This window comes from Neoarius graeffei, chromosome 10 (assembly GCF_027579695.1).
Source record: "Neoarius graeffei isolate fNeoGra1 chromosome 10, fNeoGra1.pri, whole genome shotgun sequence".
In the NCBI taxonomy this organism is placed as follows: domain Eukaryota; kingdom Metazoa; phylum Chordata; class Actinopteri; order Siluriformes; family Ariidae; genus Neoarius; species Neoarius graeffei.
Window position 1 is genome coordinate 1577663 of NC_083578.1, and position 26507 is coordinate 1604169.

Genomic DNA, 26507 nt, shown 5'->3' on the forward strand with positions numbered 1-26507 from the left:
AATTATTTCCAACCTCCGCATGTTTCCCATACCACCACACAGCTGCGTTCCCACCACTGGCTTCCTGTAGCTGCCTGCTTCAGAGTTAAAACACTGACGCTTGCCTGTGAAGCAAAATCAGACCACGGTCCATCTACCTTCAGGCAATTATTACACCTATATTCCCTTCAAGCCTCGAGCATGGTTCAACTGGACTCGCCATCCATCAAGGTACAAGGAAGACACCCATCAAGACTCTCTGGCCTGCACCCAGGTGGTGGACTGAACTTCCTCTTTATTCTTCAGATAAGAGGCTAAATATTTAAAGCACTTGAGTTCACACTTCCAGTTATAGTATTTTTAAACACCTTATTGTGTGAATTCCTTCACATTGTACTAATCTCCTGTAACAAGGTTTTAGCTCAATGGTATTCTCAGTCTCTGGCTGAGTGAACTAGCATGAGAATATGTTCTTTCTATGAAACAGTTCTGTAAGAGGTTCTGCACATCTCCTAAATGCTGCATGGAGACGCAGTGTAAATTGGTCGCATTATTATGAGAGTCACTCTTGTCTTCTTGGTTTCTAATTCTGTTTCTTCCTTAACAAGTTCCACAAGAATTGATTTCAGGGAGAATACTTACGCAATCAAGTTTTGTTTTACTATATTGCTCTCCACCCCACCTCACCCCCTCCACATGCAGCAGTTTATTTCATTTCTCTTAGATTTAAGACATAAAAAATCCCAGGTTAGTTCATTTCATCTCCCCTGTAACACTCAAAACCGTATTTGGCTTGTCCCAGCGCTAAACCAGCTCCACTCCTCTAAGCTGAAAATAGTATGATCAGGAGGAAAAAAAACAACAACAGAAATAATAGACTTTTGAGTTTGGAGAGAAAATCATCATTTATTACAATAATTAAGGTATTTTATCCGTGTTCAGACATAATTAGTAGATTATATATCGTGATTCATGATCATGTTATATATTAACACACAAGAAAATATTCTGAAATACATTAAAAATCAAAACAAATAAGATTTAGCCAAGGTTTCATTCTTCATATACTATACAGCCAAAAGTATGTGCCCCCCAACCATCATAACCATATATGGTTAGAAGAAGACTTTATTTGTCACATGTACAGTCAGACACAGTGAAATTCCTCCTCTGCATTTAACCCATCGGAAGCAGTGAACACACACACACACACACACACACACAGAGCAGTGGGCAGCTCTGCTACAGCACCCGGGGTTAGAGTTTCCCTGCTCAAGGGCACTTCAGCTAGAGGGAGGGGAAAGTGCTGTTCATTCACACAGCTCCCCTCACATTTTTCCTGCCCGTCCCACAAATCGAACCAACAACCCTTTGGGCCCAAGGCTGCTTCTCTAACCTTCAGGTCATGGCTACCCCCAAAGTTTGGTTCTTCCTCAAACTGTTTCCACAAAGTTTGAAGCCCACAGTTGTATAGAATGTCTCTGTTTGCTGTAACATTACAGTTTCCCTGTATATCTGCACATTTTAATTTTCCCCCAGAAGTTAGTTTTTAAGTCATTATTCCATTGTATCGTAAGAAGGCATGGCTACACCTGGGAATTAAGTGATTGACAGCCTTGATGATGTGCTGGACCTTGGTATTGGGAAAGGGGGTGGGTCTATCAGATGGGCAGGTGTACCTGACTTTGATTCTCATTTCTTCTGCGCAGTTCTGGCTCCAAATTTGACAACATGGCAAAGGAATTTTGGATTCATTTCTATAAAATGGAATATCGTTGGTACAAGCTAATATGAAGCTCTAGCTCTCTTTGGAGGACGGGTTCACCTTTATCTCCAACAGTAGTCAAAATTTTACACAGACAGCTTAAGAAAAAACCCTTGTCATAGCAAAAAGAATGTTGTCTATTACTGAGAGTAGTTTGTAGTCATAAAGTGCTGGTCTATATAGTTTATATGTCAAAAGGTCAGCATGTGATTTTGTGTAAAAGGTCTCAGGATGTGAAGGCATCCAGGCATTATAACATTGTCCCTGGTGGTTAGGAGGGGTACAATATAAACTTACATTTAAGATTCGAGTTATTTTATTAAAAAAATCACAGCAGTAGGTTATAGGTTTGAAGCTTCTGAACTCGTCTCTGAAACAGTGCGCTCTGGGAAGACAAAAGCAGATAATAAATGAATTTGGAGTTGAGATTGGAATTAGTTTAAGCATCACAAATGGCTTTGTGTTACGTAACATCTTTGTGTTACCTAAAGATATCGACTGTGATGTTGGTTCTGCAGGACATTCTGGAAAGAAAGGTAAAGATAAAAACATACAGCATAAACAAAAACGCTGATGTCACAACATGAAATCAAGGACAGAGATTCCTGCGAATTCTTAAAAAATGTCCATGTCCAAAATTATTCAACCCCTATTTTGTGCATTTGTTATACTTTATAATCTCAAATAAACCTTTTTGGTAGGACCACACAGGCTTCCAACACCTCTCTATTCAAATATTAAACTCATTAATGTTCCTTGATTTTCATGCCACGACAGATTTCTTTTAATCCCATCAAAGATTTTCAAAGGAACTTCATCCAGGGATTGAGATGGTACTTTCCAGGACTGATTCCTGAAGGGAGCTTTGGTTGACTTGGACATGATGGTTGGGATCACTGAGTCTCGTTTATCAAAGTTTTAGTAAATTTGTGTGTAAGTGTTTCTGATAAGCTAAATGGAAATAAAAATTTCTGCCAGATTTGTGAAAGTTTTGGAAAGGCTGATTCTCTTCATACTGCCATACGTATTTTTGATGAATGTTATGAATGCACGGCATATTTGATCTCCGTCTAGTGACTCAAAAAACTCCATAAAAGCAAATTTCACAGACCTTGTTGGTGTCTTTGAATAAATTTGGAAAGACTCCAATTGGGTCTTGGACTTCAATCTGTTAGGATGAGTGACCTCAGTTCCAGCACCTCGCTCTGGAACCCCATGGGGATTGGAGTGGCTCTAATACTTTACATTTGCGATAATCCATCCATCCATTATCTCTAGCTGCTTTATCCTGTTCTACAGGGTCGCAGGCGAGCTGGATCCTATCCCAGCTGACTACGGGCGAAAGGCGGGGTTCACCCTGGACAAGTTGCCAGGTCATCGCAGGGCTGACACACAGAGACAAACAACCATTCACACTCACATTCACACCTACGCTCAATTTAGAGCCACCAATTAACCTAACCTGCATGTCTTTGGACTGTGGGGGAAACTGGAGCACCCGGAGGAAATGTGTAGTGCCATGTTTTGCTATATAATTATGCACGGACCAAAAACCACAACTATCTACCCCTTGCTTTCACAATTACAGTCCAAATGGTTACAGATTTCAATAATATCTGTATTTTATTTTTCTTGGTCCTGTTTAAGCCTCACTCACAACCCGCTGTAAGTGTTTTGGACACGCACGGGTCGCAGGGTTTGGTAGCTCGCAGCCGTGCCGCAGGGCCGCGGTGAACCCAGGGGAAAGTTTGGGGGAGGAGTCCGGGCAAAGTACTTGTCAAGTACAGGCTGCACGCCTGACTTCCTCGAGGCGTGGGAAAAATTGTGCCATTAGCCTGTGGAAAGCGTATATCTGACGCGTGTGATCAGTGTGTGTTCAGTGAGTGTGGAGTGTGTGTGACTTGCATTTTACCAGTTTCCTGCGCTACGAGTTCGGACCGCACTTGTGAAGCGTGTGTGACGCATGTGATTAGCACGTTACAATCACTCATAACTTGCATGTGATGCCAGGAGTGGGTATAAAACCAGCGTGTCTGCAGCATTCTGCATCTGTCTTTTGAATGAAGAGCATTGGATATTTTGTGGGAAAATTTTTAAAAATTTCAGTGTAAAGTTTAGAAAATGGGACCCAAGAAGAAGCGAGCAAAAGTGAAGTAACCCAGCCTGAAACAGCAGAGGGGGAGGAGGAGGAAGAGTTTGATGATGATGATGGTAGCAGCACCGGCGAGCCCTGCACGGACAGGGAGGAGTTTGCCTTCAAGCCGGCAGAAGGCACAGCAGCCCGCCGGAGGGATTTCCACAGGTAAATACACACGCTTTAAACATTCATTTCAGTATCTATATCCTTATGTCATTAATATTATAGATGCTGATTTTCATGTATGTTTCAGCTAACGACACCCAGAATTGAGGACACTGCAATCCCATCATCGCTGTCAGGCCATTGTGCCATGCTCAGTGATGAGGACGAGGACATCCCGACACCCTGTCCCACCACTCAGCAGGAGCAGGACAGCAGCTCGGAGTCAGAGTGTGTTTCAGCGCTCAAACTGTTGGGCTATTTAGTTGGGATTTTTTACAATGTAATAAAATGCATTATTCCCTTATACTCATGTTTTATTATTTGACATGTGCATGGTAAATTAACATATGCTCAAATAAAAACAGCAAATGAGGTGGTCGTCTTCCTTTCTACAATGCTACATGCTACATGATTGGTTCCTTGGTTCCTCCCCAATATATATACTCAGAGTCTTGCTCCTCGTGTTGCGTGCAGGTCGCGTGCGCTGCGTGCAGGTCGCCACACATAGGGGTAGAAAGTGAGATGTACTTCTGTCTTGCGCGCCGCACAAACAGTAAGTGTGGAATACTTGTGTCGTATTTCTGAGGCATGTCACTCATACAATGGCCGTGCATCACTCATGAGTTTTACTGTCATCACAAAAAGCCCCTACTAGCCGCGCTGCTGACTTGGTTCAAGTGTACAAAAGGAGTACAGGTCCAGTACGTAGTGTATGCATTCGTGATTTGTCGCAAGACCCGTAAAATTTGCATGTGCAGGACCAAAAGTCTCCACGGGCAGTCTGCGACCTTCTACGGCGCTAAACACACGCAAGTGTCACACAAGTCTCAAGCACAGTTTTGCCAATTTTTTTACCGTAGACAGCCCGTAGCAGCATGTACAGCGGGTTGTGAGTGAGGCTTAAGTTGTCTTGCTTTACCATTAGTGTTATGTAGACATTGTTCTGTCTGTTAAATGGTACTTTTGTGGTTGTGATGTTTGGCTGAGGAAGGCCTTTTGTTATGCTGTGAGGTATGAAGACAATAAAATTAATCTGAATTCAGTTTCATTGAAATGTTAGTTTATTCTCTCTGTACTGACCTCTACAGCTCAGCATGTAATAAAGAAATCCAGCGATGGCCAAAACGATTCCAAACGCCAGGAAAAAAATGCCGATAATCAGCTTATTCCTCTCAGCCTCAGGAAGTGAAGCCTCTATCAAATCAACAAGAAACACAAAAGGCAGAACACTAACTGGTTAGTTGTGTTTCAAATCATTGTAAATGATCTAAATCTCCTGTTACACACCGAGTTCATGCAAACAGTGAGTAAATAATAACCGAACAGAAGCCAGGTTCTCACCCCAGGTGTGTATGAGAGGTTGTGTTAAACTCTTGTGCTCCACAATGCAGGAGATGTTTTCTCCAGGTCTCAATCTGTACTCGAGATAACTGTGCATCTGATAGTACCAGTCTCCATTTGAAAGCTCACCGGTGGAGGAAACGCCATCACTGATGACCTCGCCATTTCTCAGCCATGACACTTTGATTCCTTTGGGGTGATAATCATACGCACTGCACACCAGCACGGCTGGTTCAAGGTCAACCTCGGGCCTCAGTAACCTCACAAGGACCTCAGGTTTCACTGAGAAACACAAGGACCAACAATTAAAGTCTAAAGTTGAAATGGTCTGTGTTTAAAATGTAGATGATCTGAAACTATATGTAAACCAAATGTTTAAACAGAACAGGGTAAGAGTTTGTATTGTTCTGATTTTATATAATAAAACACTTAAAATGGCTTCACTCTACCTGTCTTCAGGATGTCGTTATAATATTTATTTCTGTATTTTAAGCAGAGTTCTCCAACCAAGAAAGAGAGGCTGTTACTGGGGTCTTGATTCAACTGCTCCACCACCGACACTATGCTGTCTGTGAATCCCATGTATTTATCTGAAGTGCTGTTGTACCTCAGATATTCTAAGTTGTTGAAGTACCAAGAGGAAATGAATTCAACGGTGCTTACATTCTGAGAGAAGTAGCACAGGAAGTACTGATGTCCATAGTAACCATTCACTGTCAAAATAACAGATTTAACTATTAAAATCAGAACAACTGTGAGGAACATGCACAGAGAGTGGACCAGGCGCTGGGCTGATTCACCCATACTGTATGTATGTGAAGAACAAAGAAAGAAGGAAATAAATAAAGAAAAAATGCTTCTTTAAAGATATTTTATCTTTTTAATGGTTTTATCAGTGTTTTAGTGAAATCTTTCAGTGAAATTGAAATGCAATGTTAAATGTGACTTTCCCAGATTAAAATATTAGAACTTTACATTATGTTGAGGAAAAAACTGTAATTTTCACAACTGAATATAACAAGAGACATTGAAGTGTCCCCATGTGAAGGTCTTTTCCAAACCACTTTATTTCTGTTCATACTTTACACACTTTTTTTTTTTACATTTTACACAGTCTTTAACTCAGACATCAATCATGTCTTTAAATTTTGTTATTATTTTACTCTTCTTTACTATTAAAATTGAGTAAAATTCAGATTCAGTTTTAAAAACTGAGTAAAGTTCTGATTCTGATGATAGGAGAGATTAATGAGAGAAAAAACACTGTAGCTACAACACAACAGAAATAAATGAACACAGCAGTGATTTATTCTCATCACTTACCTGCTTTCAATGTGAATAAAACCTGCATTATGCAGAGAAAGGAAACAGCACACAGCTGCATGGTCTCTTGTTAAACACACACACACACACACACACACACACACACACACACACACACACACACATGCACATAAATAAGACCAGGACTAACTCTAAGCAACAAGTCAAACCTGTCTTCTTTCCTCCAGTTACATATTGCCATGCAACTGTGGAATTTGGACTGAAAGTTTCCCTGCAGCTACGCCGGGCTTTTTTGGATCAGACAAGGGGGAAGGAAAGGGCTGGAGGAGGAGATCACTGGACAAACACAGGCTGGACACTCCTCATCAAACCCCAGGTTATTTTCCTAACAGATCCTGAACAGACCAATGCTGTTCTTTTGGGCCTTGTTTTGATCACTCCATGGTCTTTATGTTCATGGAGTTTCACAACATGGCCGTGTGTTCTTTAACTCTGAGTTCATCCATAAACAGGTATATTTACACTGAGATCAGGAGACTCCATTCAGCTAATTATGTGACTTCTGAAACACTGAACCGTTAATTTCGGAGTTTCACTGAAACAGGGGTAAATACTTATACAAATCACAACCTTTATGAATTTTGTAAACTATACCCCACTTCAGTATGTGCAATTTTGTGTAGCTAGATTCATAACATAAAAAGTCCATTTCCGTTCAGCACTAAAAATGAGGAGAATTAAAGGCACTGTATTTATTTGTGACTAGTTTACTAGCTGCATCTATTACTCTTTAAAAAAATCCTACAACATTCACATAAACCAGTTTTATTCCAAATAACGCCGTCTTCTTCATTTTATTTAGAACATTTTCATTATAGTGATTTCCTCGAAGAAGACGAGTTAAAATATGTCCAATCAGATAGACACAGAGACTCGAAAAACTTCCTGCTCTATTAGAAAAATTAACTTTAATAAGAGACCCAGTCAACAAGTGATGTTTTATTCAATACATTATCACTGAGCAGTATATGTTATCACAGTGATGTAAAAACTGACACCTATAACTTTTGCATATATGCTAAAAGAAATAGCTAAGATTAATAGCTAAAATAATCTATTAAAATGGACATGATGTGGAATATTCCCCTGCATCACATGACTATAAGATCAGTTGGACTGTGACAATCAGAGCGCCCTGTTTACAGGATCAGATCTTTTGTAAAAAAGGTTTTCACACTCCAGTGAAACGAGCTTCCAGTACACCAAGCCCCGAAACACGAGTAGCTGAAGTGTATCAGGTTTCACTGTGTTTCAGATGAAACACTGACTGCATAACTCTATGTGTGTTTTGGCAACAATCAGTGACTCCAGTCATATGAGAAGAGTTTGAATAAGTAACATGTCTCAGGCATCCCAAGTCTCCCGGAAGTTCCGGGAGTCTCCCGCATATTGATCATGGCTCCCTGATGTCCGCAAATTCCATACAATCTCATGGAATCTAGAGCAAGCTTCATCCCGAACAGGCCAGATGCAAACTTGTGTACGTCACAATAGCAGCCCACGAAGCCTGGGGTGTGGTGGCACACTATTGAGTAGGGTAGGGTGCGATTTAGGATGCGGCCAATTTCATAACATGTATTTTCAGCTTAAGAAAAGAAAAAACAAAAACAAGTGTACCCACGTGCCCTCTGGTGCTTCATATGTGTGTGCACGTGCTTGCAATGTGGCAGCGACGGCACGTGAGGCATGTTTTCTCCCACCTGTGCATGTGCTGTTTGGCCACAGCAGTGGAGAGAAGAGATGAACCGGCCACCATCTTCCGCGCACTTCTCCCTCTAACAATGATTCAGTCAGTCAGTGCAGAGGAGCATCAGCGTCATGGCAGAGGCAGAGTGCCCCAGGAAATGAAAATATAAGACACATTTTACAGCAGACTACACAAAAGTGAACCCTTGTCTGATAAGAGTAAGGAATACTCTGGGTGTCCAGATTCAATCAGTAAGGAGCTTAATAAATGGCACATTGTAGTTATCATAGTTTATGGGTTGGGGGCAGCTAAGTGCCCAAGTCAGGGTGTCAGCTATGAATCTGAGTGAACTCAGGTACTGTTCATCTCCAACAGGCCACCCCAAAATCCACCAGAATGCAGAAAATCACATCAACCAAATCCAAAATTTTCTGGGGGAGAACCCCCATACCTTCCGGCAATGTATTTGTTCCAAAAAATAAATAAATAAATTCCCCAAAGGGAGGGGAGGGAGACCTCCCTGAAATGAATTTTGTCAGGTTGGGATGTCTTATGTCTTAACAAAGGTTTTCAAAGAGCAAGCAAGTGGATGTGTTTAGTAGATTTTCTGACATGACCATAAATCCATACCCAGGGCCAATTATTGACTTGTTTGGCGGCAGAGCATATGATCTCAGGTTTAACTTCACATAGAATTCCTTCAGAACTGTGGCTTGATTTATTGTTTTATTTTGTTTTGTTTTCCTTTGGTACCAACACTCAAGCAGCGAAGAACAGCACTTGTTTTTAGATGCATAGCATTACATCGTGCAGGAAAACCTGCTAAGAAGGATGTAAGGTTTCAGAGACAGAGACCTAAATGCAGATCAGTTTGGCAGGTTTATTCTTTTGACACAGTCCTCAACACGTCCATAAACAAAAAGGCACAGAAGATCACTGTGGGCTTCGTGTTCAAAGTTACTCAGTCAGTTCACCAAAAATCCAACAAAAAAAACAGCAAAGCACAGAGGTTAGTAGTAGTACTTTCAAACTCAAAAAAGTCATTGAGGCAGTCCACAAAAATCCATAAGAACAAACTCTCAAAGGTTCCAAGCAGAATTCCAGATTCCACTGGTTACTCATGGACAAACAGGATAATCTTCACAGGCAAAAACAGGTTCACAAACATCAGAGTCAAGGTCAGGTGATCAGAGAGCAGAGAAATGACAGAGCTTAAGTAGCAGTCCAGCACACAGAATTAAACAGGAAACAGCTGACACTGATTACAGTGGTGATTGAGTCAGGTGACAAAGGTGAGGCACGAGGGGGGCGTGGCAGGAGACCAAAACAAAGGGCACATGGGACACTGTCAACACACCCACAGTACTACAACTGTCCAGTGGGTGGCCAGAGTTCAAGACATTCAGACTCTAACAGTACCCCCCCCAACGGACGCCTCCCAGCTTCCCCCGGGCAGACAAGGGATGCTGACGGCGAAAGTCCCTGATAAGTGTGGGGTCCAATATGTGCTGGGCCAGGACCCAGCACCTCTCCTCAGGGCCATAGCCCTCCCAATCGATGAGATACTGGAGCCCACGGCCCCGGCGCCGAACGTCCACCAGCCGTTGGACAGTGTATGCCTCAGAACCATCAATGAGGCGAGGGGGTGGGGGGGCTTGGGGGCAGGATGCATGGGACTGCACAGCAAGGGCTTGACCCTAGAGACGTGGAATGTGGGGTGGATACGGCACAGGGGTAAGGGGAGCTTGAGCCGGACCGCTGTGGGGCTGATGACTTTGGCAATGGGGAAGGGCCCGATAAAACATGCTGTGAGCTTGCGAGATTCCGTCTTCAGGCACAGGTCTTGTGTGGAAAGCCATTCATGTTGTCCCTGGCAATATCGAGGGGCCCGGGACCGACGCTTGTCGGCCTGGACCTTCATCCTGGCAGCAGAGCGAAGCAGGGTGGAGCGGGTGTGCCTCCACATTTGGTGGCACCGGCGGATGAAGGCTTCCACTGATGGAACCCCGACCTCCTTCTCTTAATCCGAGAACAATGGCGGCTGGTACCCCAAGGAGCACTCGAAGGGAGATCGACCCGTGGCAGAGGAGATGTGTGAATTGATTGCATACTCTGCCCATGGAAGCTGCTGGTTCCAGGAGGATGGGTTCTGGGATGCCATACAGCATAGCACAGTCTCCAGCAACTGGTTCGCCCTCTCGGTCTGGCCATTGCTCTGCGGGTGAAAACCAGAAGATAGACACACAGAGGCACCAAGCAATTTACAGAAAGCCTTCCAGAATGTAGAAGTGAATTGGGGGCCCCTGTCTGATACCACTTCTACAGGCAGCCCATGTATGTGGAATACATGTTGAATCATCAGGTTAGCAGTGTCTTTGGCAGATGGAAGACCAGGCAGGGAAATGAAATGAACAGACTTAGAGAAACGATCCACAACAGTAAGAATGGTAGTGTTACCGTCTGATGGGGGCAGACCAGTCACGAAGTCTAAGGAGATGTGGGACCATGGTCTTTGGGGCACGGACAGGGGTTGCAGCAGGCCAACAGGGGGTTGAGTGGAGGTCTTGTTTCGGGCACAGACCTGGCAGGGCCGGACAAAGTTGGTAATGTCCTCCTTCATGGACGGCCACCAAAATCTCCTCCCGATGAACGCTTGGGTTCGTCGGGGTCCAGGATGGCAGGACAGCTTGGTGGAGTGACCCCACTGCAGCACCTGTGAGCGGACAGAGTTAGGAACATACAGACGGTTAGTGGGACATTGACTGGGGCCTGCTTCATCCGCTTGAGCAGCCTTCACAGCGGATTCCACATCAAACAGAGCTGCCCCCAAAATGCAGTGGGAAGGGAGGATGGTGTTAGAGTCTGGATTCGTCTTGGACATGGGAAACTGTCGGGACAGAGCATCAGGCTTAACATTTTTATGACCAGGGCGGTAGGACAGGGTGAAGTTAAACCTGGAGAAGAATAGGGACCAGCGTGCTTGTCGGGGGTTGAGTCTCTTGGCTGAACTGATGTAGTGCAGGTTCTTATGGTCAGTCCAGACCAAAAATGGCAGCAGGGTGCCCTCCAACCAGTGCCGCCATTCCTCCAGGGCTAACTTCACTGCAAGCAGCTCCCTGTTCCCCACGTCATAGTTCTGTTCTGCTGGTGACAGACTGTGAGAGAAGAAGGCACATGGGTGTATGCGATTATCCTTAGCAGAGCGTTGGGAGAGCACAGCGCCAACACCCACCTCAGAAGCGTCTACCTCCACAATGAACTGCCGGTTGGGATCGGGTTGGATCAGGATCGGAGCAGAGGTGAATCGCCGCTTCAGGTCTTGAAAGGCCTCCTCTGCAGCTGTGGTCCAAATGAACTTGACTGCTGAAGAGGTCAGGGTGGTGAGGGGGGCGGCTACAGTGCTGAAATTTCGGACAAAGCGCCAGTAAAAGTTGGCGAAGCCAAGGAAGCTCTGCAGGTCCCGTCGACTAGCAGATGTGGGCCATTCCAACACTGCCTTGACCTTACATTGATCCATTTGGATGCCCCCCAGGGTGATCACATACCCGAGGAAAGTGACCATTTCCTGGTGGAACTCGCATTTCTCCGCCTTCACAAACAGCTGGTTCTCCAGAAGACGCTTCAGGACCTTATGGACATGGACAACATGCTCAGTGAGTGACTTGGAAAAAATCAAGATGTCATCTAAAAACACAAAGACAAATTGATTGAGCATGTCCCTCAGGACATCATTGACTAGGGCCTGAAAAACCGCAGGGGGTCATTAGTAAGGCCAAAGGGCATGACCAAGTACTCATAATGACCTGAGGTGGTGTTAAAGGCCATTTTCCATTCATCCCCCTCGCGGATACGGACCAGGTGGTAGGCATTCCTTAAGTCCAGTTTGGTGAATACCTTGGCTTCTTGGAGGAGTTCAAACGCTGAGGACATGAGAGGGAGAGGGTAACGGTTTTTAATAGTGATATCATTTAAACCATGGTAATCAATGCAGGGGCGTAAAGAACCATCCTTTTTTCCAACAAAGAAAAAACCGGCTCCTGCCGGAGATGAGGAAGGGCGGATGATGCCTGCAGCAAGGGACTCTTGAATGTACTTGTTCATAGCTTCCATCTCAGGTCATGACAGGGAGTACAAACGACCTCTAGGGGGAGTTGTGCCGGGAAGGAGGTTAATAGCACAATCATAGGGGCGGTGAGGGGGTAAGGAAGAGGCTTTGGACTTACTGCATACAGGCTTGAGGTCCATATAGTCCGGAGGAACGCCTGACAGATCTGGAAACTCCTCGTTGACATCAGAGACAGGTTTTGACAGAGTCTTGGCCTGAAGGAGACAGTTTGAGTGGCAAAATGGGCTCCAACCCATAATACACCTCCCTACCCAGTCAACATGTGGGTTGTGCTTAATAAGCCAAGGGTAGCCAAGAACTACTGGAGCATGAGGGGCATTAATGACAAGAAAGCATAACTGTTCATGATGGTTGCCAGAGAGGGTGAGACTCACCGGAGCAGTGATGTGAGTGATGTTGGCCAATTTCACTCCAGTCAATGTGTTGGCCACCAGGGGTTTCTCCAGGCTCTCGGTAGGCAGACTCCACTGACTCACCAGGCTGGCATCGATGAAGTTCTCCTCAGCACCAGAGTCGACAAGAACTCCCACCTCCAGTTGTTGATCTCCCCACCAGAGGACAGCTGAGAGAAGAGTGCGCTGAGTAGAGAAGGGGTGTATGGGGGTCATGCTCACCGGTACCCCCCTCACAGGTGAGCGTTGGCTTTTTGCTGGACAGGAGGCAATGAAGTGACCTGGTTGGCCACAGTACAGGCAGGAGTGTGTGTTGATTCTTCTTTGCCTTTCCTCTTGGGTAAGGCAGGTGCGGTCCACTTGCATGGGCTCTGGTACCGATGTGGTGGTGGGAGGAGAAGGAGGGGGCATGACTGGACTGACAAGAGGCCTTCCTGCTGTGGACCCAAAGGTCCTGGCCCGGCGGCATTGCTGTAGCCTGGTGTCAATGTGGATTGCAAGGTTGACGAGGTCCTCACAGGAGCCAGGCAGATCGTGAGAAGCCAACTCATCTTTGATCTCCTTCGACAGGCCATTAAGGAAGGTGTCATAGAGAGCCTCAGTGCCCCACCCTGTAGTGGTTGCAAGAGTTTGAAAGTCAATGGCAAAGTCTGACACCGACCTACGACCCTGGCGCATATGGAGTAGCTCACGGGCAGCCTCATGCCCTTGCTTGGATCGATCAAAGACTCTCTTCATCTCAGTCGAAAACTCCTGGAAATTCCCACAGATTGCTGACTGAACATCCCACACTGCAGTTCCCCACTCTCTGGCATGCCCCGACAGCTGGGTAATCACATAGGCAACCTTTGCTCGATCGGTGGGGAAGGTACCTGGTTGCAGCTCGAAGATGAGGGTACACTGAGACAGGAAAGAGTGGCAGGTACCGGGTTCGCCAGCGTACTTCTCCGGTGGGGGCAGTCATGGCTCGCGGGCTGGTTGTGTGGTTGAGGCAGACTGGGCAGGCTCTGCGGACTGTGCAGACACAGAAGCAGACTGGGATCATTGGAGTGGCTGGATCTGGGCTGTCAGGTCTCTGATGCTGGCAGCTACTGCCCCCAGTTGGGCTTATTAGCGGCCCAGAAGCGCTCCATGCTGTTTGAGACAAGCCCTCAGGTGCTCTGGATCTGCTAGGTCCATCCATCTCTGATCGCACTCTAAGGATTCAGAGACAGAGACCTAAATGCAGATCAGTTTGGCAGGTTTATTCTTTTGACACAGTCCTCAACACGTCCAAAAACAAAAAGGCACAGAAGATCACTGTGGGCTTTGTGTTCAAAGTTACTCAGTCAGTTCACAAAAAATCCAACAAAAAAACAGCAAAGCACAGAGGTTAGTAGTAGTACTTTCAGACTCAAAAAAGTCATTGAGGCAGTCCACAAAAATCCATAAGAACAAACTCTCAAAGGTTCCAAGCAGAATTCCAGATTCCACTGGTTACTCATGGACAAACAGGATAATCTTCACAGGCAAAAACAGGTTCACAAACATCAGAGTCAAGGTCAGGTGATCAGAGAGCAGAGAAATGACAGAGCTTAAGTAGCAGTCCAGCACACAGAATTAAACAGGAAACAGCTGACACTGATTACAATGGTGATTGAGTCAGGTGACAAAGGTGAGGCACAAGGGGGGGCGTGGCAGGAGACCAAAACAAAGGGCACATGGGACACTGTCAACACACCCGCAGTACTACAACTGTCCAGTGGGTGGGCAGAGTTCAAGACATTCAGACTCTAACAAAGGACCTGGTTTTGTATAAGAAATTTTTAGCCATGAAATTTTAGGCATGAGATGTGCTTCAACTTGCGTACTAGATCCCTAATCTACATGACTCTTCAAACAGATAATACCAGAAGCAATCAAACCTCTTATAAAAATAATCAATTCTTCCCTTAGCACTGGCTATGTACCCAAATCCTTTAAACTAGCAGTTATCAAACCCCTGATTAAAAAACCTGACCTTGATCCCTGTCAGTTGTTCAAATATCAGCCAAAATCAAACCTCCCCTTTATCTCAAAGATCCTTGAAAAAGCTGTGGCACAGCAGTTATGCGCATATTTACATAGGAATAACATCCATGAAATGTATCAGTCAGGATTTAGACCTCATCATAGCACAGAGACAGCTCTGGTTAAAGTAGTAAATGACCTACTGTTGGCGTCTGATCAGGGCTGTGTCTCACTGCTTGTGTTGCTTGACCTTAGTGCAGCATTTGATACCATTGATCATTCCATTCTTCTGGATAGACTAGAAAATGTTGTGGGAGTTAAGGGAACGGCCCTCTCCTGGCTCAGGTCTTATTTAACTGATCACTATCAGTATGTTGATGTAAATGGTGATATTTCTAGACATACTGAGGTAAAGTCTGGTGTTCCACAAGGTTCTGTCTTGGGTCCACTGCTTTTTTCTTTATATATGTTCCCTCTGGGTGATATTATTCATAAATATTGTATTAGTTTCCACTGTTATGCTGATGACACACAGTTGTATGTTTCTGCAAAACCTGATGAGAGACACCAGGTTAATAGAATTGAGGAATGTGTGAAGGACATTAGACACTGGATGCTTATTGACTTCCTTCTGCTTAACTCTGACAAGACTGAAGTACTTGTACTCGGACCACATGCAGCTAGAAGTAAGTTTTCTGATTCCACAGTAACTCTGGATGGCCTTTCTGTTTCTTCACGTGCAGCAGTAAAAGACCTCGGAGTGATTATTGACCCCAGTCTTTCATTCGAAACTCACATTGATAACATTACCCAGATAGCTTTCTTTCATCTCAGAAATATTGCTAAGATAAGAAATTTAATGTCACTACATGACACGGAAAAACTAGTTCATGCTTTCGTTCCCTCCAGGTTGGATTATTGTAATGCTTTACTGTCTGGATGTTCCAATAAGTGCATAAACAAGCTCCAGTTAGTTCAAAATGCAGCAGCAAGAGTCCTTACTAGAACTAGAAAATATGACCTCATCACCCCTGTCTTATCCACACTGCATTGGCTCCCAATCAAATTTCATCTTTTTAATAAAATACTACTGTTGACCTTTAAAGCACTGAATGGTCTCGCACCACAGTACCTGAATGAACTTCTGGTCCTTTATGACCTGCCACACCTACTTAGATCAAAAGGTGCAGATTATTTTTGGTACCTCAAATAGTGAAGGCTACAGTAGGGGGCGGAGCAATATATAGTAATAAGCAAAAATTTATCTGACCAAAAAGTTTCAGTTTGTTTATTAAATATGACTGCTGTGTAATAGTGTAAATGAGACAATCATGAGAAATAATAGAATAAAATAAAAGATACCCAGTATTAAAGGAACTAAAGCCAAGCTGGAACAAAGCTGATAACCATCACAGTATTCCAACATCAGACTCGTGGCATGAAGTTTTACCTGCTCAGAATTTCCCTCCATTTTTTACTGGAAGTACTGACAAATCTCAGGTGAGTTCCGAGATACAAATATAAATCTGGACTCTGATTGGTCAGAAGGTGTTGATTAATTCTCTATAACAGCAGCTCTGACAGTAGTGCAGGTTTATATTAATGAACTCATTCTCATGCATTATGGTTTCTATAGTAGCTCATTCACAGGGACGTGGACAGCAGATGCTCCACTGATAATAAACAGATGAAAAAAAGTGTGTAATTATTGATATGGTGAAATTTTCTGTAATGTGTTTATGTGACGTTTCTGTAAGGAGTCTCCAGTGTCAGTGCTGTGTAACAGTCAGAGGTGAAGCTGGAGCTTTAAGTTTTATGACATCTTCAGGACAGAGGAGTTTACACTTCTTTACAGTTTCTCAGGAACATGACAAACTGTGTTTTTTTCTTATTAATTTTAAGAGAGAGAATAAAAAGAGACTGATGAAGGAACTACTGTTTATAGCTGCTATAATGTTAGCGACAACAGGAACTCACTTGGTTCAAAATTGTAATCATTGCTGTGGTAGCTGTTAGAGGAATAAATCACAAGGGGACATGCTGTTAAGGAAACTAATCTTCAGGGTCATAACAGTCACTTAACAGGAACATGATGCTTTAATGACGAAGAACATTCCGATAGCTAATCCCAGTATTCCAACAGCAATTCCCACTGCAAACACCACCGTTGGAGTTACACTCTGAATTACCACTGGTTCATCTGTGGAACACACACACACACACACACACACACACACACACACACACACTGAGTCAGTGTTATGAAGTAAAATAAAGTGAAATAAATCCAGTGAAGATGTTTCTCACCCCATGTTCTAGTCTGAGGTGAGTCCAGAGCTTCATGCTCCACCGTGCAGCTGTATTCATCTCCTTCAGTCGGAGAACTCGTCAGGATGGAGAATGAATTGAAGGTTCCGTCTGTGTTCATTGAAAGCTGGCTGTTGTACACTCCCTCTGTCACTGACTCACCGTTCCTCATCCAGTTAACTTTGATGTGTGGAGGATAGAAATTCTTCATAAAGCAGATGAAGTTATTTTTTACTCCAGGCACCACATTGTGTTTTGGGTAGATGCTGACCTCTGGAGGCTCTGAACAAAAAAGCAAGTCACATTTTTAGACAAAACATAAGCAAGTACAGATACAAGGTTAAATGTTCCTAATAAAGTGTCCACTGAGTGAACATCTATTTAACACTGAGCACACTCTGAGTATTATTTTTTTATTATACAGTGAGAATAGTTACACATGAACAATGTCAAGCTTTTGTTTTGGTTCAAATGTTGACTATAAAATATGGGAGGAGAAAACAAGAAAATAATGTCAGTTAAAAATCATCATGTAGTAGCATGGGTGTGGTCAAGCATCAGCTGTGGGCGGTGAGGAGTCCGGTAGACCCAGCAGGTAATGCATGATGAGTTGTACCTGTGTGTGGCAGCAGGGGCGTGGTCAAGTGTCGGTCTGTCAATGGAGGGCGGAGTCAGGGAAGGTAAGTGGCAGAATCACTGCACCTGATGTGAGTTAACCTGTGTTTGTGTGTCTTCCCCAGTGACCGCGCCCTATAAAAGGAGAGAGAGAGCAGAGAAAGGGAGCTCTCTCCTGACCCAAATGCATGTGTGAGAGACTGAATGAACTGAAAAGCCACACATCATTAAAAATAGAAGAGTTTCTGAGAACTCAGTTCTGGCCTGTCGTGCTTCTGTGCTCCACCCACCTGCTTTGGTTCTACAGTGGTGCCGAAACCCGGGATGGAGCGCAGAAGGAGACAACCCCATGGAGTCCTCCCCCTTCAAGGACCTGGTCCAGGCCCTCGCCTTGGCCCAACAGAGCCAGCACCAGGCACTGGTCACACTCCGGAAGGAGCAAGAACAATGGTTTGAAGCCCTGGTGCTGGCACAGCAGGAACATCGCCAGGCATTCCTGCACCTGCTCGCATCGGCAGGGTCCACCATCACCACTGCCACGGACCCTCCCCACCTCGCCCTAACGAAGATGGGTCCGTACAATGACCCCGAAGCCTTCCTCGCTCTTTTTGAGCAGGCAGCAGAGGCGTGGGTTTGGCCGGTGGAACAGCACGTGGCGCGCCTCCTCCCCTTGCTAACGGGCAAGGCGCAGCTAGCCGCGCTACAGCTCCCCGCCGACAGCCAGCTGGTCTACGCTGACCTCTGCAGGGCCATCCTCCAACGTGTGGGGCGCACCCCGGAGCAGCAACAGCAGTGCTTCTGCACACTGCACCTGGAGGAGGACGGCCAGCCAGCTGTTCGCGTTTGGCCAGCAACTCCAGGATGCCTGCTGGCGGTGGCTGAGGGCTGACAACCGTGACGCCAAGGGAATCATCGACCTGGTGGTGCTGGAACAATTCATCGCCCAACTTCCGGAAGGAACAGCAGAGTGGGTCCAGTGCCATCGCCCAGCATCACTGGTTCAGGCCGTCGAGCTGGCGGAGAACCATATGGCGGCTGTTCCGATGGCAGGACAGTGTGTCTCCTCTTCTCCCCTCTCTTCTCTCTCTCTCTCTCCCCTTCTGTTTCTCGTCCTCACCCCATTCCCCCACTGCGGAGGTGGGGGCCAGCTCCACCCCAGCCGGCCCGCCACACCCGCGGTGCCCTACCGTTTCCTATTTCCATGTCTGTGTCTTCCCCCCCTCAGGTGAGTGAGCTCCGAAACACCAGTGCAGAGGGAGAGCCTGGGCCAGTATGCTGGCACTGCGGGGAGCCAGGGCACCTCCAGCATCAGTGCTCGGCGATGGAGCTGGGTGCGGTGGTCCAGATCCCCGATGCATCAGAGACTGCCCTTGATCGGGCCGGAGTGTATTGCATACCGGTGAGTATCCAAGGGGATATGTATCAGGCTTTGGTGGACTCCGGTTGTAATCAGACCTCAATCCACCAAAGCCTGGTGCAAGATGAGGCATTGGGGAAAGCACAATTGGTGAAGGTGTTGTGTGTGCACGGGGATGTTCACAACTACCCTTTAGTGTCGGTCCACATTCTATTTCGAGGGGAGAAATTTAGAGTAAAGGTGGCGGTTAATCCTCGCTTTACCCACTCGATAATTTTGGGGACTGATTGGTCGGGATTTTGTCAGTTTGGGAGTTTGGTAGTTTGGGTCACTCACCAAGGTGTTGTGACAGTACTCCTCCTACTCCTGTTTCAGATGTGTCCACCTCCACAAACCCTTTATCAACGTCGGTAATTGAGAGTTCCTAGTGGTTAATTAGCTCTAGACAAATGGAGACACTGGTTGGGGGGCACAGCACACCCATTCATGATCCTGATAGATCATTAGAACCTCGAGTACTTGAGGATCCACTCATCCTCACTACACTTGTCAGAACCTACCACCATCTTGCCACCTGAATGCTTCCTACAAACTATAACCTGGGACGCAGATAAATAGATCAGACTGGCACAACCCACAAACCCTTCTGAAAATTGCCCACCTGGACTGTTACATGTTCTGCCCAGACTTCGAGGCAAACTCATCACCTGGGCAAACTCATCTCCTGCCACTGGACACCCCAGCAGCCATCGCACCTACTTGCTCCTCCAAATCAAGTATTGGTGGGAAAACATGATTTCTGACATTAATCATGACATTTCCTCATGCTCCGTCTGTGCCCAAGCCAAGGTTCCCAGAGATCCTCCCACTGGCAAACTAAGTCCTCTCTCAGTACCCCAGCAGCCGTGGTCACACATCACTCTTGAATTCATAATTGACTTACCCCAGTCACAAGGCAACACCGTCATCCTTGATAGGTTCTCAAAGACACTCAGGCTCATCCCACTACCGGGTTTACCCACTGCACTGGAAACAGCTGAATTGCAATTCACTTACATCTTCCATTACTATAGTATCCCTGAGGACGTTGTCAGTGACCAGGGCCACCAGTTCATCTCAAGGTTATGGTCATGATTCATGGACAAGCTGGGAGTATCAGTTAGTCTCACATTTGGATAACACCCCCAGTCCAATGGCCAAGCAGAATGAGCTAATCAAGAAGTAGGCTGATTCCTCCATATATACTGCATGAGAAACCAGAAGGATTGGGCATAATTCCTTCCCTGGGCTGAGTATGCACAAAACTCTCTTAAACATTCAGCCTTTCAGCTAACCCTGTTCCAGTGCATACTCAGATACCAACCTCCATTCTTTCCATGGGACGTCACCCCTACGCAAATTCCAGCCATTGACTCCTGGTTCCAGAGGAGCCAACAGATATGGGAGGAGGTACATCAAAGACTGGAGAACATCAATGCCAAGTACAAACACTATGCCCACAAACACAGAAGCACCACTCCCGAGTATGCCCCAGGTAATAGAGTATGGGTTTCCACCAAGGACTTCAGAAGTCCCGACTCCTGTAAGAAGCTACAAGCCAGGTTCATCGGTCCATTCAAGATAACATGCAGCATTAACAAGGTCTTGTACAGGCTCAAGATTCCTCCTCACAGCAAGATGGCACCCACATTTCACATCTCATGCCTCAAACCTGCTATCCAAGGTCCCCTAGCCTCAGACACACCCACCCAAGAAACCCCCTCCCCAGACATTAAAGGCGAACTGATCTACCAAGTCAAGGAGATCCTCAATTCCCACTGCAGATGGGGACAACTCGAGTACTTGGTCAACTGGGAGGGCTACAGCCCTGAGGAGCAATGTTGGGTCAGCTCCAGAGACATCTTAGACTCCCTGCTTAGTCAAGAGTTCCACAGCGAGCACCCTGAAAATTCTGCACCGAAAAAGAGAAGTTGACCAAGGAAGGAAGTTGCTCCCAGAGGGAGCTTCTCTGGGGGGGGTTCTGTCAGTAACAGTGTTGAAAACCTGAGTTCGGAGCAGCCTCCAAACATGGCCACTCCGGATTACACTTCCCAAGAGCCACAGCGCCCCCTATCACTGGAATTCTCATGACTTCACCTGCAGCCAATTACCCTGCAATCACCAACCCTACTTAAGCTCAGCATTCACAAACACACCTCACGAAGTATCATTCTGTGTCCCGTACCTGACTATACCAAGCCGTTTGTTTTCCTGACTGACTTCCTGATAAGGACCACTGTTTCATTACCTTCTGACCTTATTTCCTCGTCTCTCCTGCATTGCCCTGTTTACTGATCAATCGACCTACGTCTGTTTCCTGACCATGATTCCTGCCTCGCAATTTGGCTACAGCTGCAGTTTGTGCTGCACCTGCTCTCCCCTGCATCTTTATCCATAAGTGCCTGCGTTCTAACACATACAAATAAACTGACTTCACTAGATTTGACAGAACATATCAGAATGAGTGCATTAATATGAACCTGTGCTAGTGTCAGAGCTGCTGTTATAGAGAATTAAGCAACACCTTCTGACCGATCAGAGTCCAGAACGCAGTGTTGTGTGTATGTATATATGCACAGAACAGCCATAACATTAAACCCACTGACAGGTGACGTGAATAACACCGATTATCTCATTACAATGGCAGCTGTTAAGGGGTGGGGTTTATTAGGCAGCACGGGAACAGTCAGTTCTTGAAGTTGATGTGTTGGAAGCAGGAAAAATGGGCAAGCATAAGGATCTGAGTGACTTTGACAAGGGCCAAATTGTGATGGTTAGAAGACTGGGTCTTAGCATCTCCAAAATGGCACATCTGGTGGAGCGTTCCCAGTATGCAGTGATGAGTACTGAACAAAAGTGATCCAAGGAAGGACAACCAGTGAACCTGTGACAGGGTCATGGATGTCGAAGGCTCATTGGTTTGCATGGGGCATGAAGGCAAGCCCATATGGTCCAATCCCACAGAAAAGCTTCTGCAGCACAAACTGCTGAAAAAGTTAATGTTGACACCTTTCTGTTTGAGCCATCATGCACTTTTTCAGCAGTTTGTGAACTAATAGGTAGGTACTAACTACTGCATACTGGGAACACCCCACAAGATGTGCCAAGGGTGTGACCCATAATGGTGGTCACACCCTTGATCTAATACTAACATTCAGATTAAACGTAGACAATATAGTCATACTTCCACAGTCTGAAGTTATCTCAGATCATTGTCTCATCTCATTCAAAATATGTCTGAGTAATAATATATGCACCTCACCACGCTACTGTATTAAACGTACTTTCACGTCAACTACTGCACAGAGCTTTATAAATGATCTCCCAGAGCTGTCAACTTTGATTGGGTCACTGTCAGCCCCTGCAGAACTCGATCAGGCAACTGAATGCTTAGAGTCAACATTCCGCCATACTTTAGATAATGTAGCTCCTCTAAAAAGGAAAATGGTCAGAGACAAAAAATTAGCACCCTGGTATAATGATGACACTCGCACATTAAAACAGACCACTCGAAAATTGGAACATAAATGACGTCAAACAAAATTGGTAGTGTTCAAATTGGCGTGGAAGGAGAGCTTCCTGAAGTATAAAAAAGCTCTTAGTGCTGCGAGATCAACATATCTCTCCTCCCTAATAGAAGATAACAAAAATAATCCTAGATTCCTATTTAATACTGTAGCAAAATTAACCAGGAATAAGTCCACTATCAACACATGCACACCTGCAGTATGTAGTAGCAACGACTTCATTAATTTTTTTAATGACAAAATTGAGAATATCCGACAAAAAATTCAAACTACTAATTTAAGGTTAGACAATGAAAGTGACCTTGTAGTTAACAATATAACTGTATCAGATCATCAGTTAGAATGTTTTACTCCCCTAAAAGAAACTGAATTACTTTCATTAATCTCGGCATCAAAAGCCTCAACTTGCGTACTAGATCCCTTACCGACACATCTATTCAAACAGATAATGCCTGGAGTAATTGAACCACTTCTAAAAATAATAGATTCTTCTCTTACGATTGGCTATGTACCCAAATCCTTTAAACTAGCAGTTATCAAACCCCTGATTAAAAAACCTGACCTTGATCCCTGTCAGCTGTCCAATTATCGGCCAATATCAAACCTCCCCTTTATCTCCAAGATCCTTGAAAAAGCTGTGGCACAGCAGTTATGCTCATATTTACATAGGAATAACATCCATGAAATGTATCAGTCAGGATTTAGACCTCATCATAGCACAGAGACAGCACTGGTTAAAGTAGTAAACGACCTACTGTTGGCGTCTGATCAGGGCTGTGTCTCGCTACTTGTGTTGCTTGACCTTAGTGCAGCATTTGATACCATTGATCATTCCATTCTTCTGGATAGACTAGAAAATGTTGTGGGAGTTAAGGGAATGGCCCTCTCCTGGCTCAGGTCTTATCTAACTGATCGTTATCAGTATGTCGATATAAATGGTGATATTTCTAGACGTACCGAGGTAAAGTTTGGTGTTCCACAAGGTTCTGTCTTGGGTCCACTGCTTTTTTCTCTATATATGTTACCTCTGGGCGATATTATTCGTAAACATTGTATTAGTTTCCACTGTTATGCTGATGACACACAGTTGTATGTCTCTGCAAAACCTGATGAGAGACACCAGCTTAATAAAATTGAGGAATGTGTTAAGGACATTAGACACTGGATGCTTATAAATTTCCTTCTGCTTAACTCTGACAAGACTGAAGTACTTGTGCTAGGACCACATACAGCTAGAAGTAAGTTTTCTGATTGCACAGTAACTCTGGATGGCCTTTCTGTTTCTTCACGTGCAGCAGTAAAAGACCTCGGAGTGATTATTGACCCCAGTCTTTCATTCGAAACTCACATTGATAACATCACCCGGATAGCTTTCTTTCATCTCAGAAATATTGCAAAGATAAGAAATTTAATGTCATTGCATGATGCAGAAAAACTAGTCCATGCTTTCGTTACCTCCAGGTTGGATTATTGTAATGCCTTACTGTCTGGATGCTCCAATAAGTGCATAAACAAACTCCAGTTAGTTCAAAATGCCGCAGCAAGAGTCCTTACTAGAACTAGAAAATATGACCACATCACGCCTGTCTTATCCACACTGCATTGGCTCCCAATCAAATTTCGTATTGATTATAAAATACTACTATTGACCTTTAAAGCACTAAATGGTCTCGCACCACAGTACCTGAGTGAACTTCTGCTCCTCTATGACCCGCCACGCCTACTTAGATCAAAAGGTGCAGGCTATCTGCTGGTACCTCGTATAGTGAAGGCTACATCAGGGGGCAGAGCCTTTTCTTACAAAGCCCCACTGTTATGGAACAGCCTTCCAAGTAATGTTCGGGAATCAGACACAGTCTCAGCATTTAAGTCTAGGCTGAAAACATATCTGTTTAGTCAAGCCTTTTGTTAATGGTGTTTATGAGGTAAAGGAGTAGATCTGGAGGGTCCTCAGACATAGAGTGTTTTGGTAAACTGGGATGTATGGATGCTGTCAGTCCCCACTCGCTTGCTCACTCGAGTTTGTTGACGGTGTAGTGGCTGCTGCTTTATGTCCCAGGGCTCCCTCATGCCTGTGTTACCTTCTGGCTCTCTCCTTTTAGTTATGCTGTCATAGTTAGTTGCCGGAGTCCCTGCTTGTACTCGGTGCAATATGTATACTGTTCATACTTATTCAGGTGACATTGGGCATACCTAACCACCTGTGTTTTCTTTCTCTCCCCCCCCCACCCCAAATCTGTCCCTCTGAGTTACATGGAGTCAACAGGAAATCTTTTGGTGGAGACGGTGGGGACCTCGACTGGCTATCGTAGCCTGCAGGGAATCGTCCGTCAGACATTCTGTCGCATGTCCCAGACCCGGTGAAATGTAACTGAATTGTCTTGGCCAGGCCTAACGGTCCCATCTGCATCTCATCATTGCTGAGGAGTGTGCTCCCATCACCCAATCAAGCATCCAGCCAGAGCAGGTCATGATATATTTTTTACCATATTAACATGCCATTGTGCGTCATGCCTGATGTAAAGACTCTCGTCTCTGCGAGCCTACCACACAGATTTAATACTTGTCATTTTTAGGGCATACCTAACAACGTGTTTTCTTTCTCTCTCTCTCCCCCCCATCTGTCCCTCTGAGTTACATGTTGATCCTGGGATTGAGATGCTGGCCTCTTCTGCCCCTCGGACCTGCTTGATCCATCCTGGTGCCCTGTATCTGGTCGGAGTTTTATCGCCCCACTCCTGTGAAGGACGGCCCCATGAGGACAGTTGAGGGTTATACCTGTTAAAACTGTTAATATTATAGTCAGGCTGTCTGTTGTTGCCCAAATGAGGATGGGTTCCCTTTTGAGTCTGGTTCCTCTCGAGGTTTCTTCCTCATGTCGTCTGAGGGAGTTTTTCCTTGCCACCGTCGCCACAGGCTTGCTCATTGGGGATAGATTAGGGATAAAATTAGCTCATGTTTTAAGTCGTTCAAATTCTGTAAAGCTGCTTTGCGACAATGTTTATTGTTAAAAGCGCTGTACAAATAAACTTGATTTGATTTGATTTGATTTTGGAGATGCTCAGACCCAGTCATCTAGCCATCACAATTTGGTCCTTGTCAAAGTCACTCAGATCCTTATGCTTGCCTATTTTTCCTGCTTCCAACACATCAACTTCAAGAACTGACTGTTCTCTTACTGCCTAATAAACCCCACCCCTTAACAGGTGTCACTGTAATGAGATAATGAATGTTAGTCTATCCACATTCACTGGATATGAGCAGTTGTGTGCTCTGATTGGCTACTCTACTACTAGGCCATCAGCTCGTATACCAGAGCATGTTGCTGAACCAACAAAGGACAAAATAAAAACTACTCGAAAACAAAACCCCCAAAAATACAAAAAAGCAACAAAATATGGAATAAAAGTATTTGATGATAAGAATGTATCTTTTTATTTTTCAAAAATTATTGCATTTTTCACAAATTGCTCCTGTCATTTCGCTGGTTTGTTTACATTCTAAGCAGAAATGATTTTGTCAAACATTTCGTATAAAGTTTTTATGGATTGAATTCGCAAAAAATAAAAATAAAAATGCTCTGTTTCTCAAAATCCAGTGAATGTGGAGAGAATAAAACAGTTATTCCACTCAATCTTGTCATACACAGATTATAGCCAACTCGGTGGTACGCGCCTTGTCAGCTATCAGCTCATGTATGACTCGATTTCGTGGAATAACTGTTAAATATACACTTC

General features: G+C 44.8%; 2 protein-coding genes across 2 annotated transcripts; both read right to left on the reverse strand.

The window, feature by feature from the left end:
* Positions 1-886: 886 nt before the first annotated feature.
* On the reverse strand, positions 887-6918 carry LOC132892726 (H-2 class II histocompatibility antigen, A-F beta chain-like). Its single transcript, XM_060931066.1, has 6 exons — positions 6711-6918; positions 5837-6100; positions 5388-5669; positions 5127-5240; positions 2230-2268; positions 887-2129 (listed from the first exon to the last, which is right to left on the reverse strand). The coding sequence occupies exons 1-6, from the start codon at positions 6769-6771 to the stop codon at positions 2086-2088; spliced, it is 804 nt and encodes a 267-aa protein (XP_060787049.1). The 5' UTR covers positions 6772-6918; the 3' UTR covers positions 887-2085.
* Positions 6919-16798: 9880 nt separating this feature from the next.
* Positions 16799-20172, reverse strand: LOC132892678 (H-2 class II histocompatibility antigen, A-Q alpha chain-like). The gene is made up of 3 exons (XM_060930992.1): positions 20148-20172; positions 17233-17514; positions 16799-17125 (listed from the first exon to the last, which is right to left on the reverse strand). Exons 1-3 carry the CDS (start codon positions 20170-20172, stop codon positions 17004-17006), a joined length of 429 nt encoding a protein of 142 aa, XP_060786975.1. The 3' UTR covers positions 16799-17003.
* Positions 20173-26507: the final 6335 nt, after the last annotated feature.

Excerpts from the sequence above, each read along its gene's own strand:
- LOC132892726 (XM_060931066.1), bottom strand. The coding sequence starts at position 6,771 with ATGCAGCTGTGTGCTGTTTCCTTTCTCTGCATAATGCAGGTTTTATTC. Across the intron at positions 6,101-6,710 it reads TTTATTCACATTGAAAGCAG|TGAATGGTTACTATGGACAT; the intron begins GTAAGTGATGAG and ends TTATTTTGACAG. Across the intron at positions 5,670-5,836 it reads TAACGACATCCTGAAGACAG|TGAAACCTGAGGTCCTTGTG; the intron begins GTAGAGTGAAGC and ends TGTGTTTCTCAG.
- LOC132892678 (XM_060930992.1), bottom strand. The coding sequence starts at position 20,172 with ATGACGGTGTTGCCTTGTGACTGGG. Across the intron at positions 17,515-20,147 it reads GGTGTTGCCTTGTGACTGGG|AGCCTCCAGAGGTCAGCATC; the intron begins GTAAGTCAATTA and ends TTTTTTGTTCAG. Across the intron at positions 17,126-17,232 it reads ACCTCAGACTAGAACATGGG|ATGAACCAGTGGTAATTCAG; the intron begins GTGAGAAACATC and ends TGTGTTCCACAG.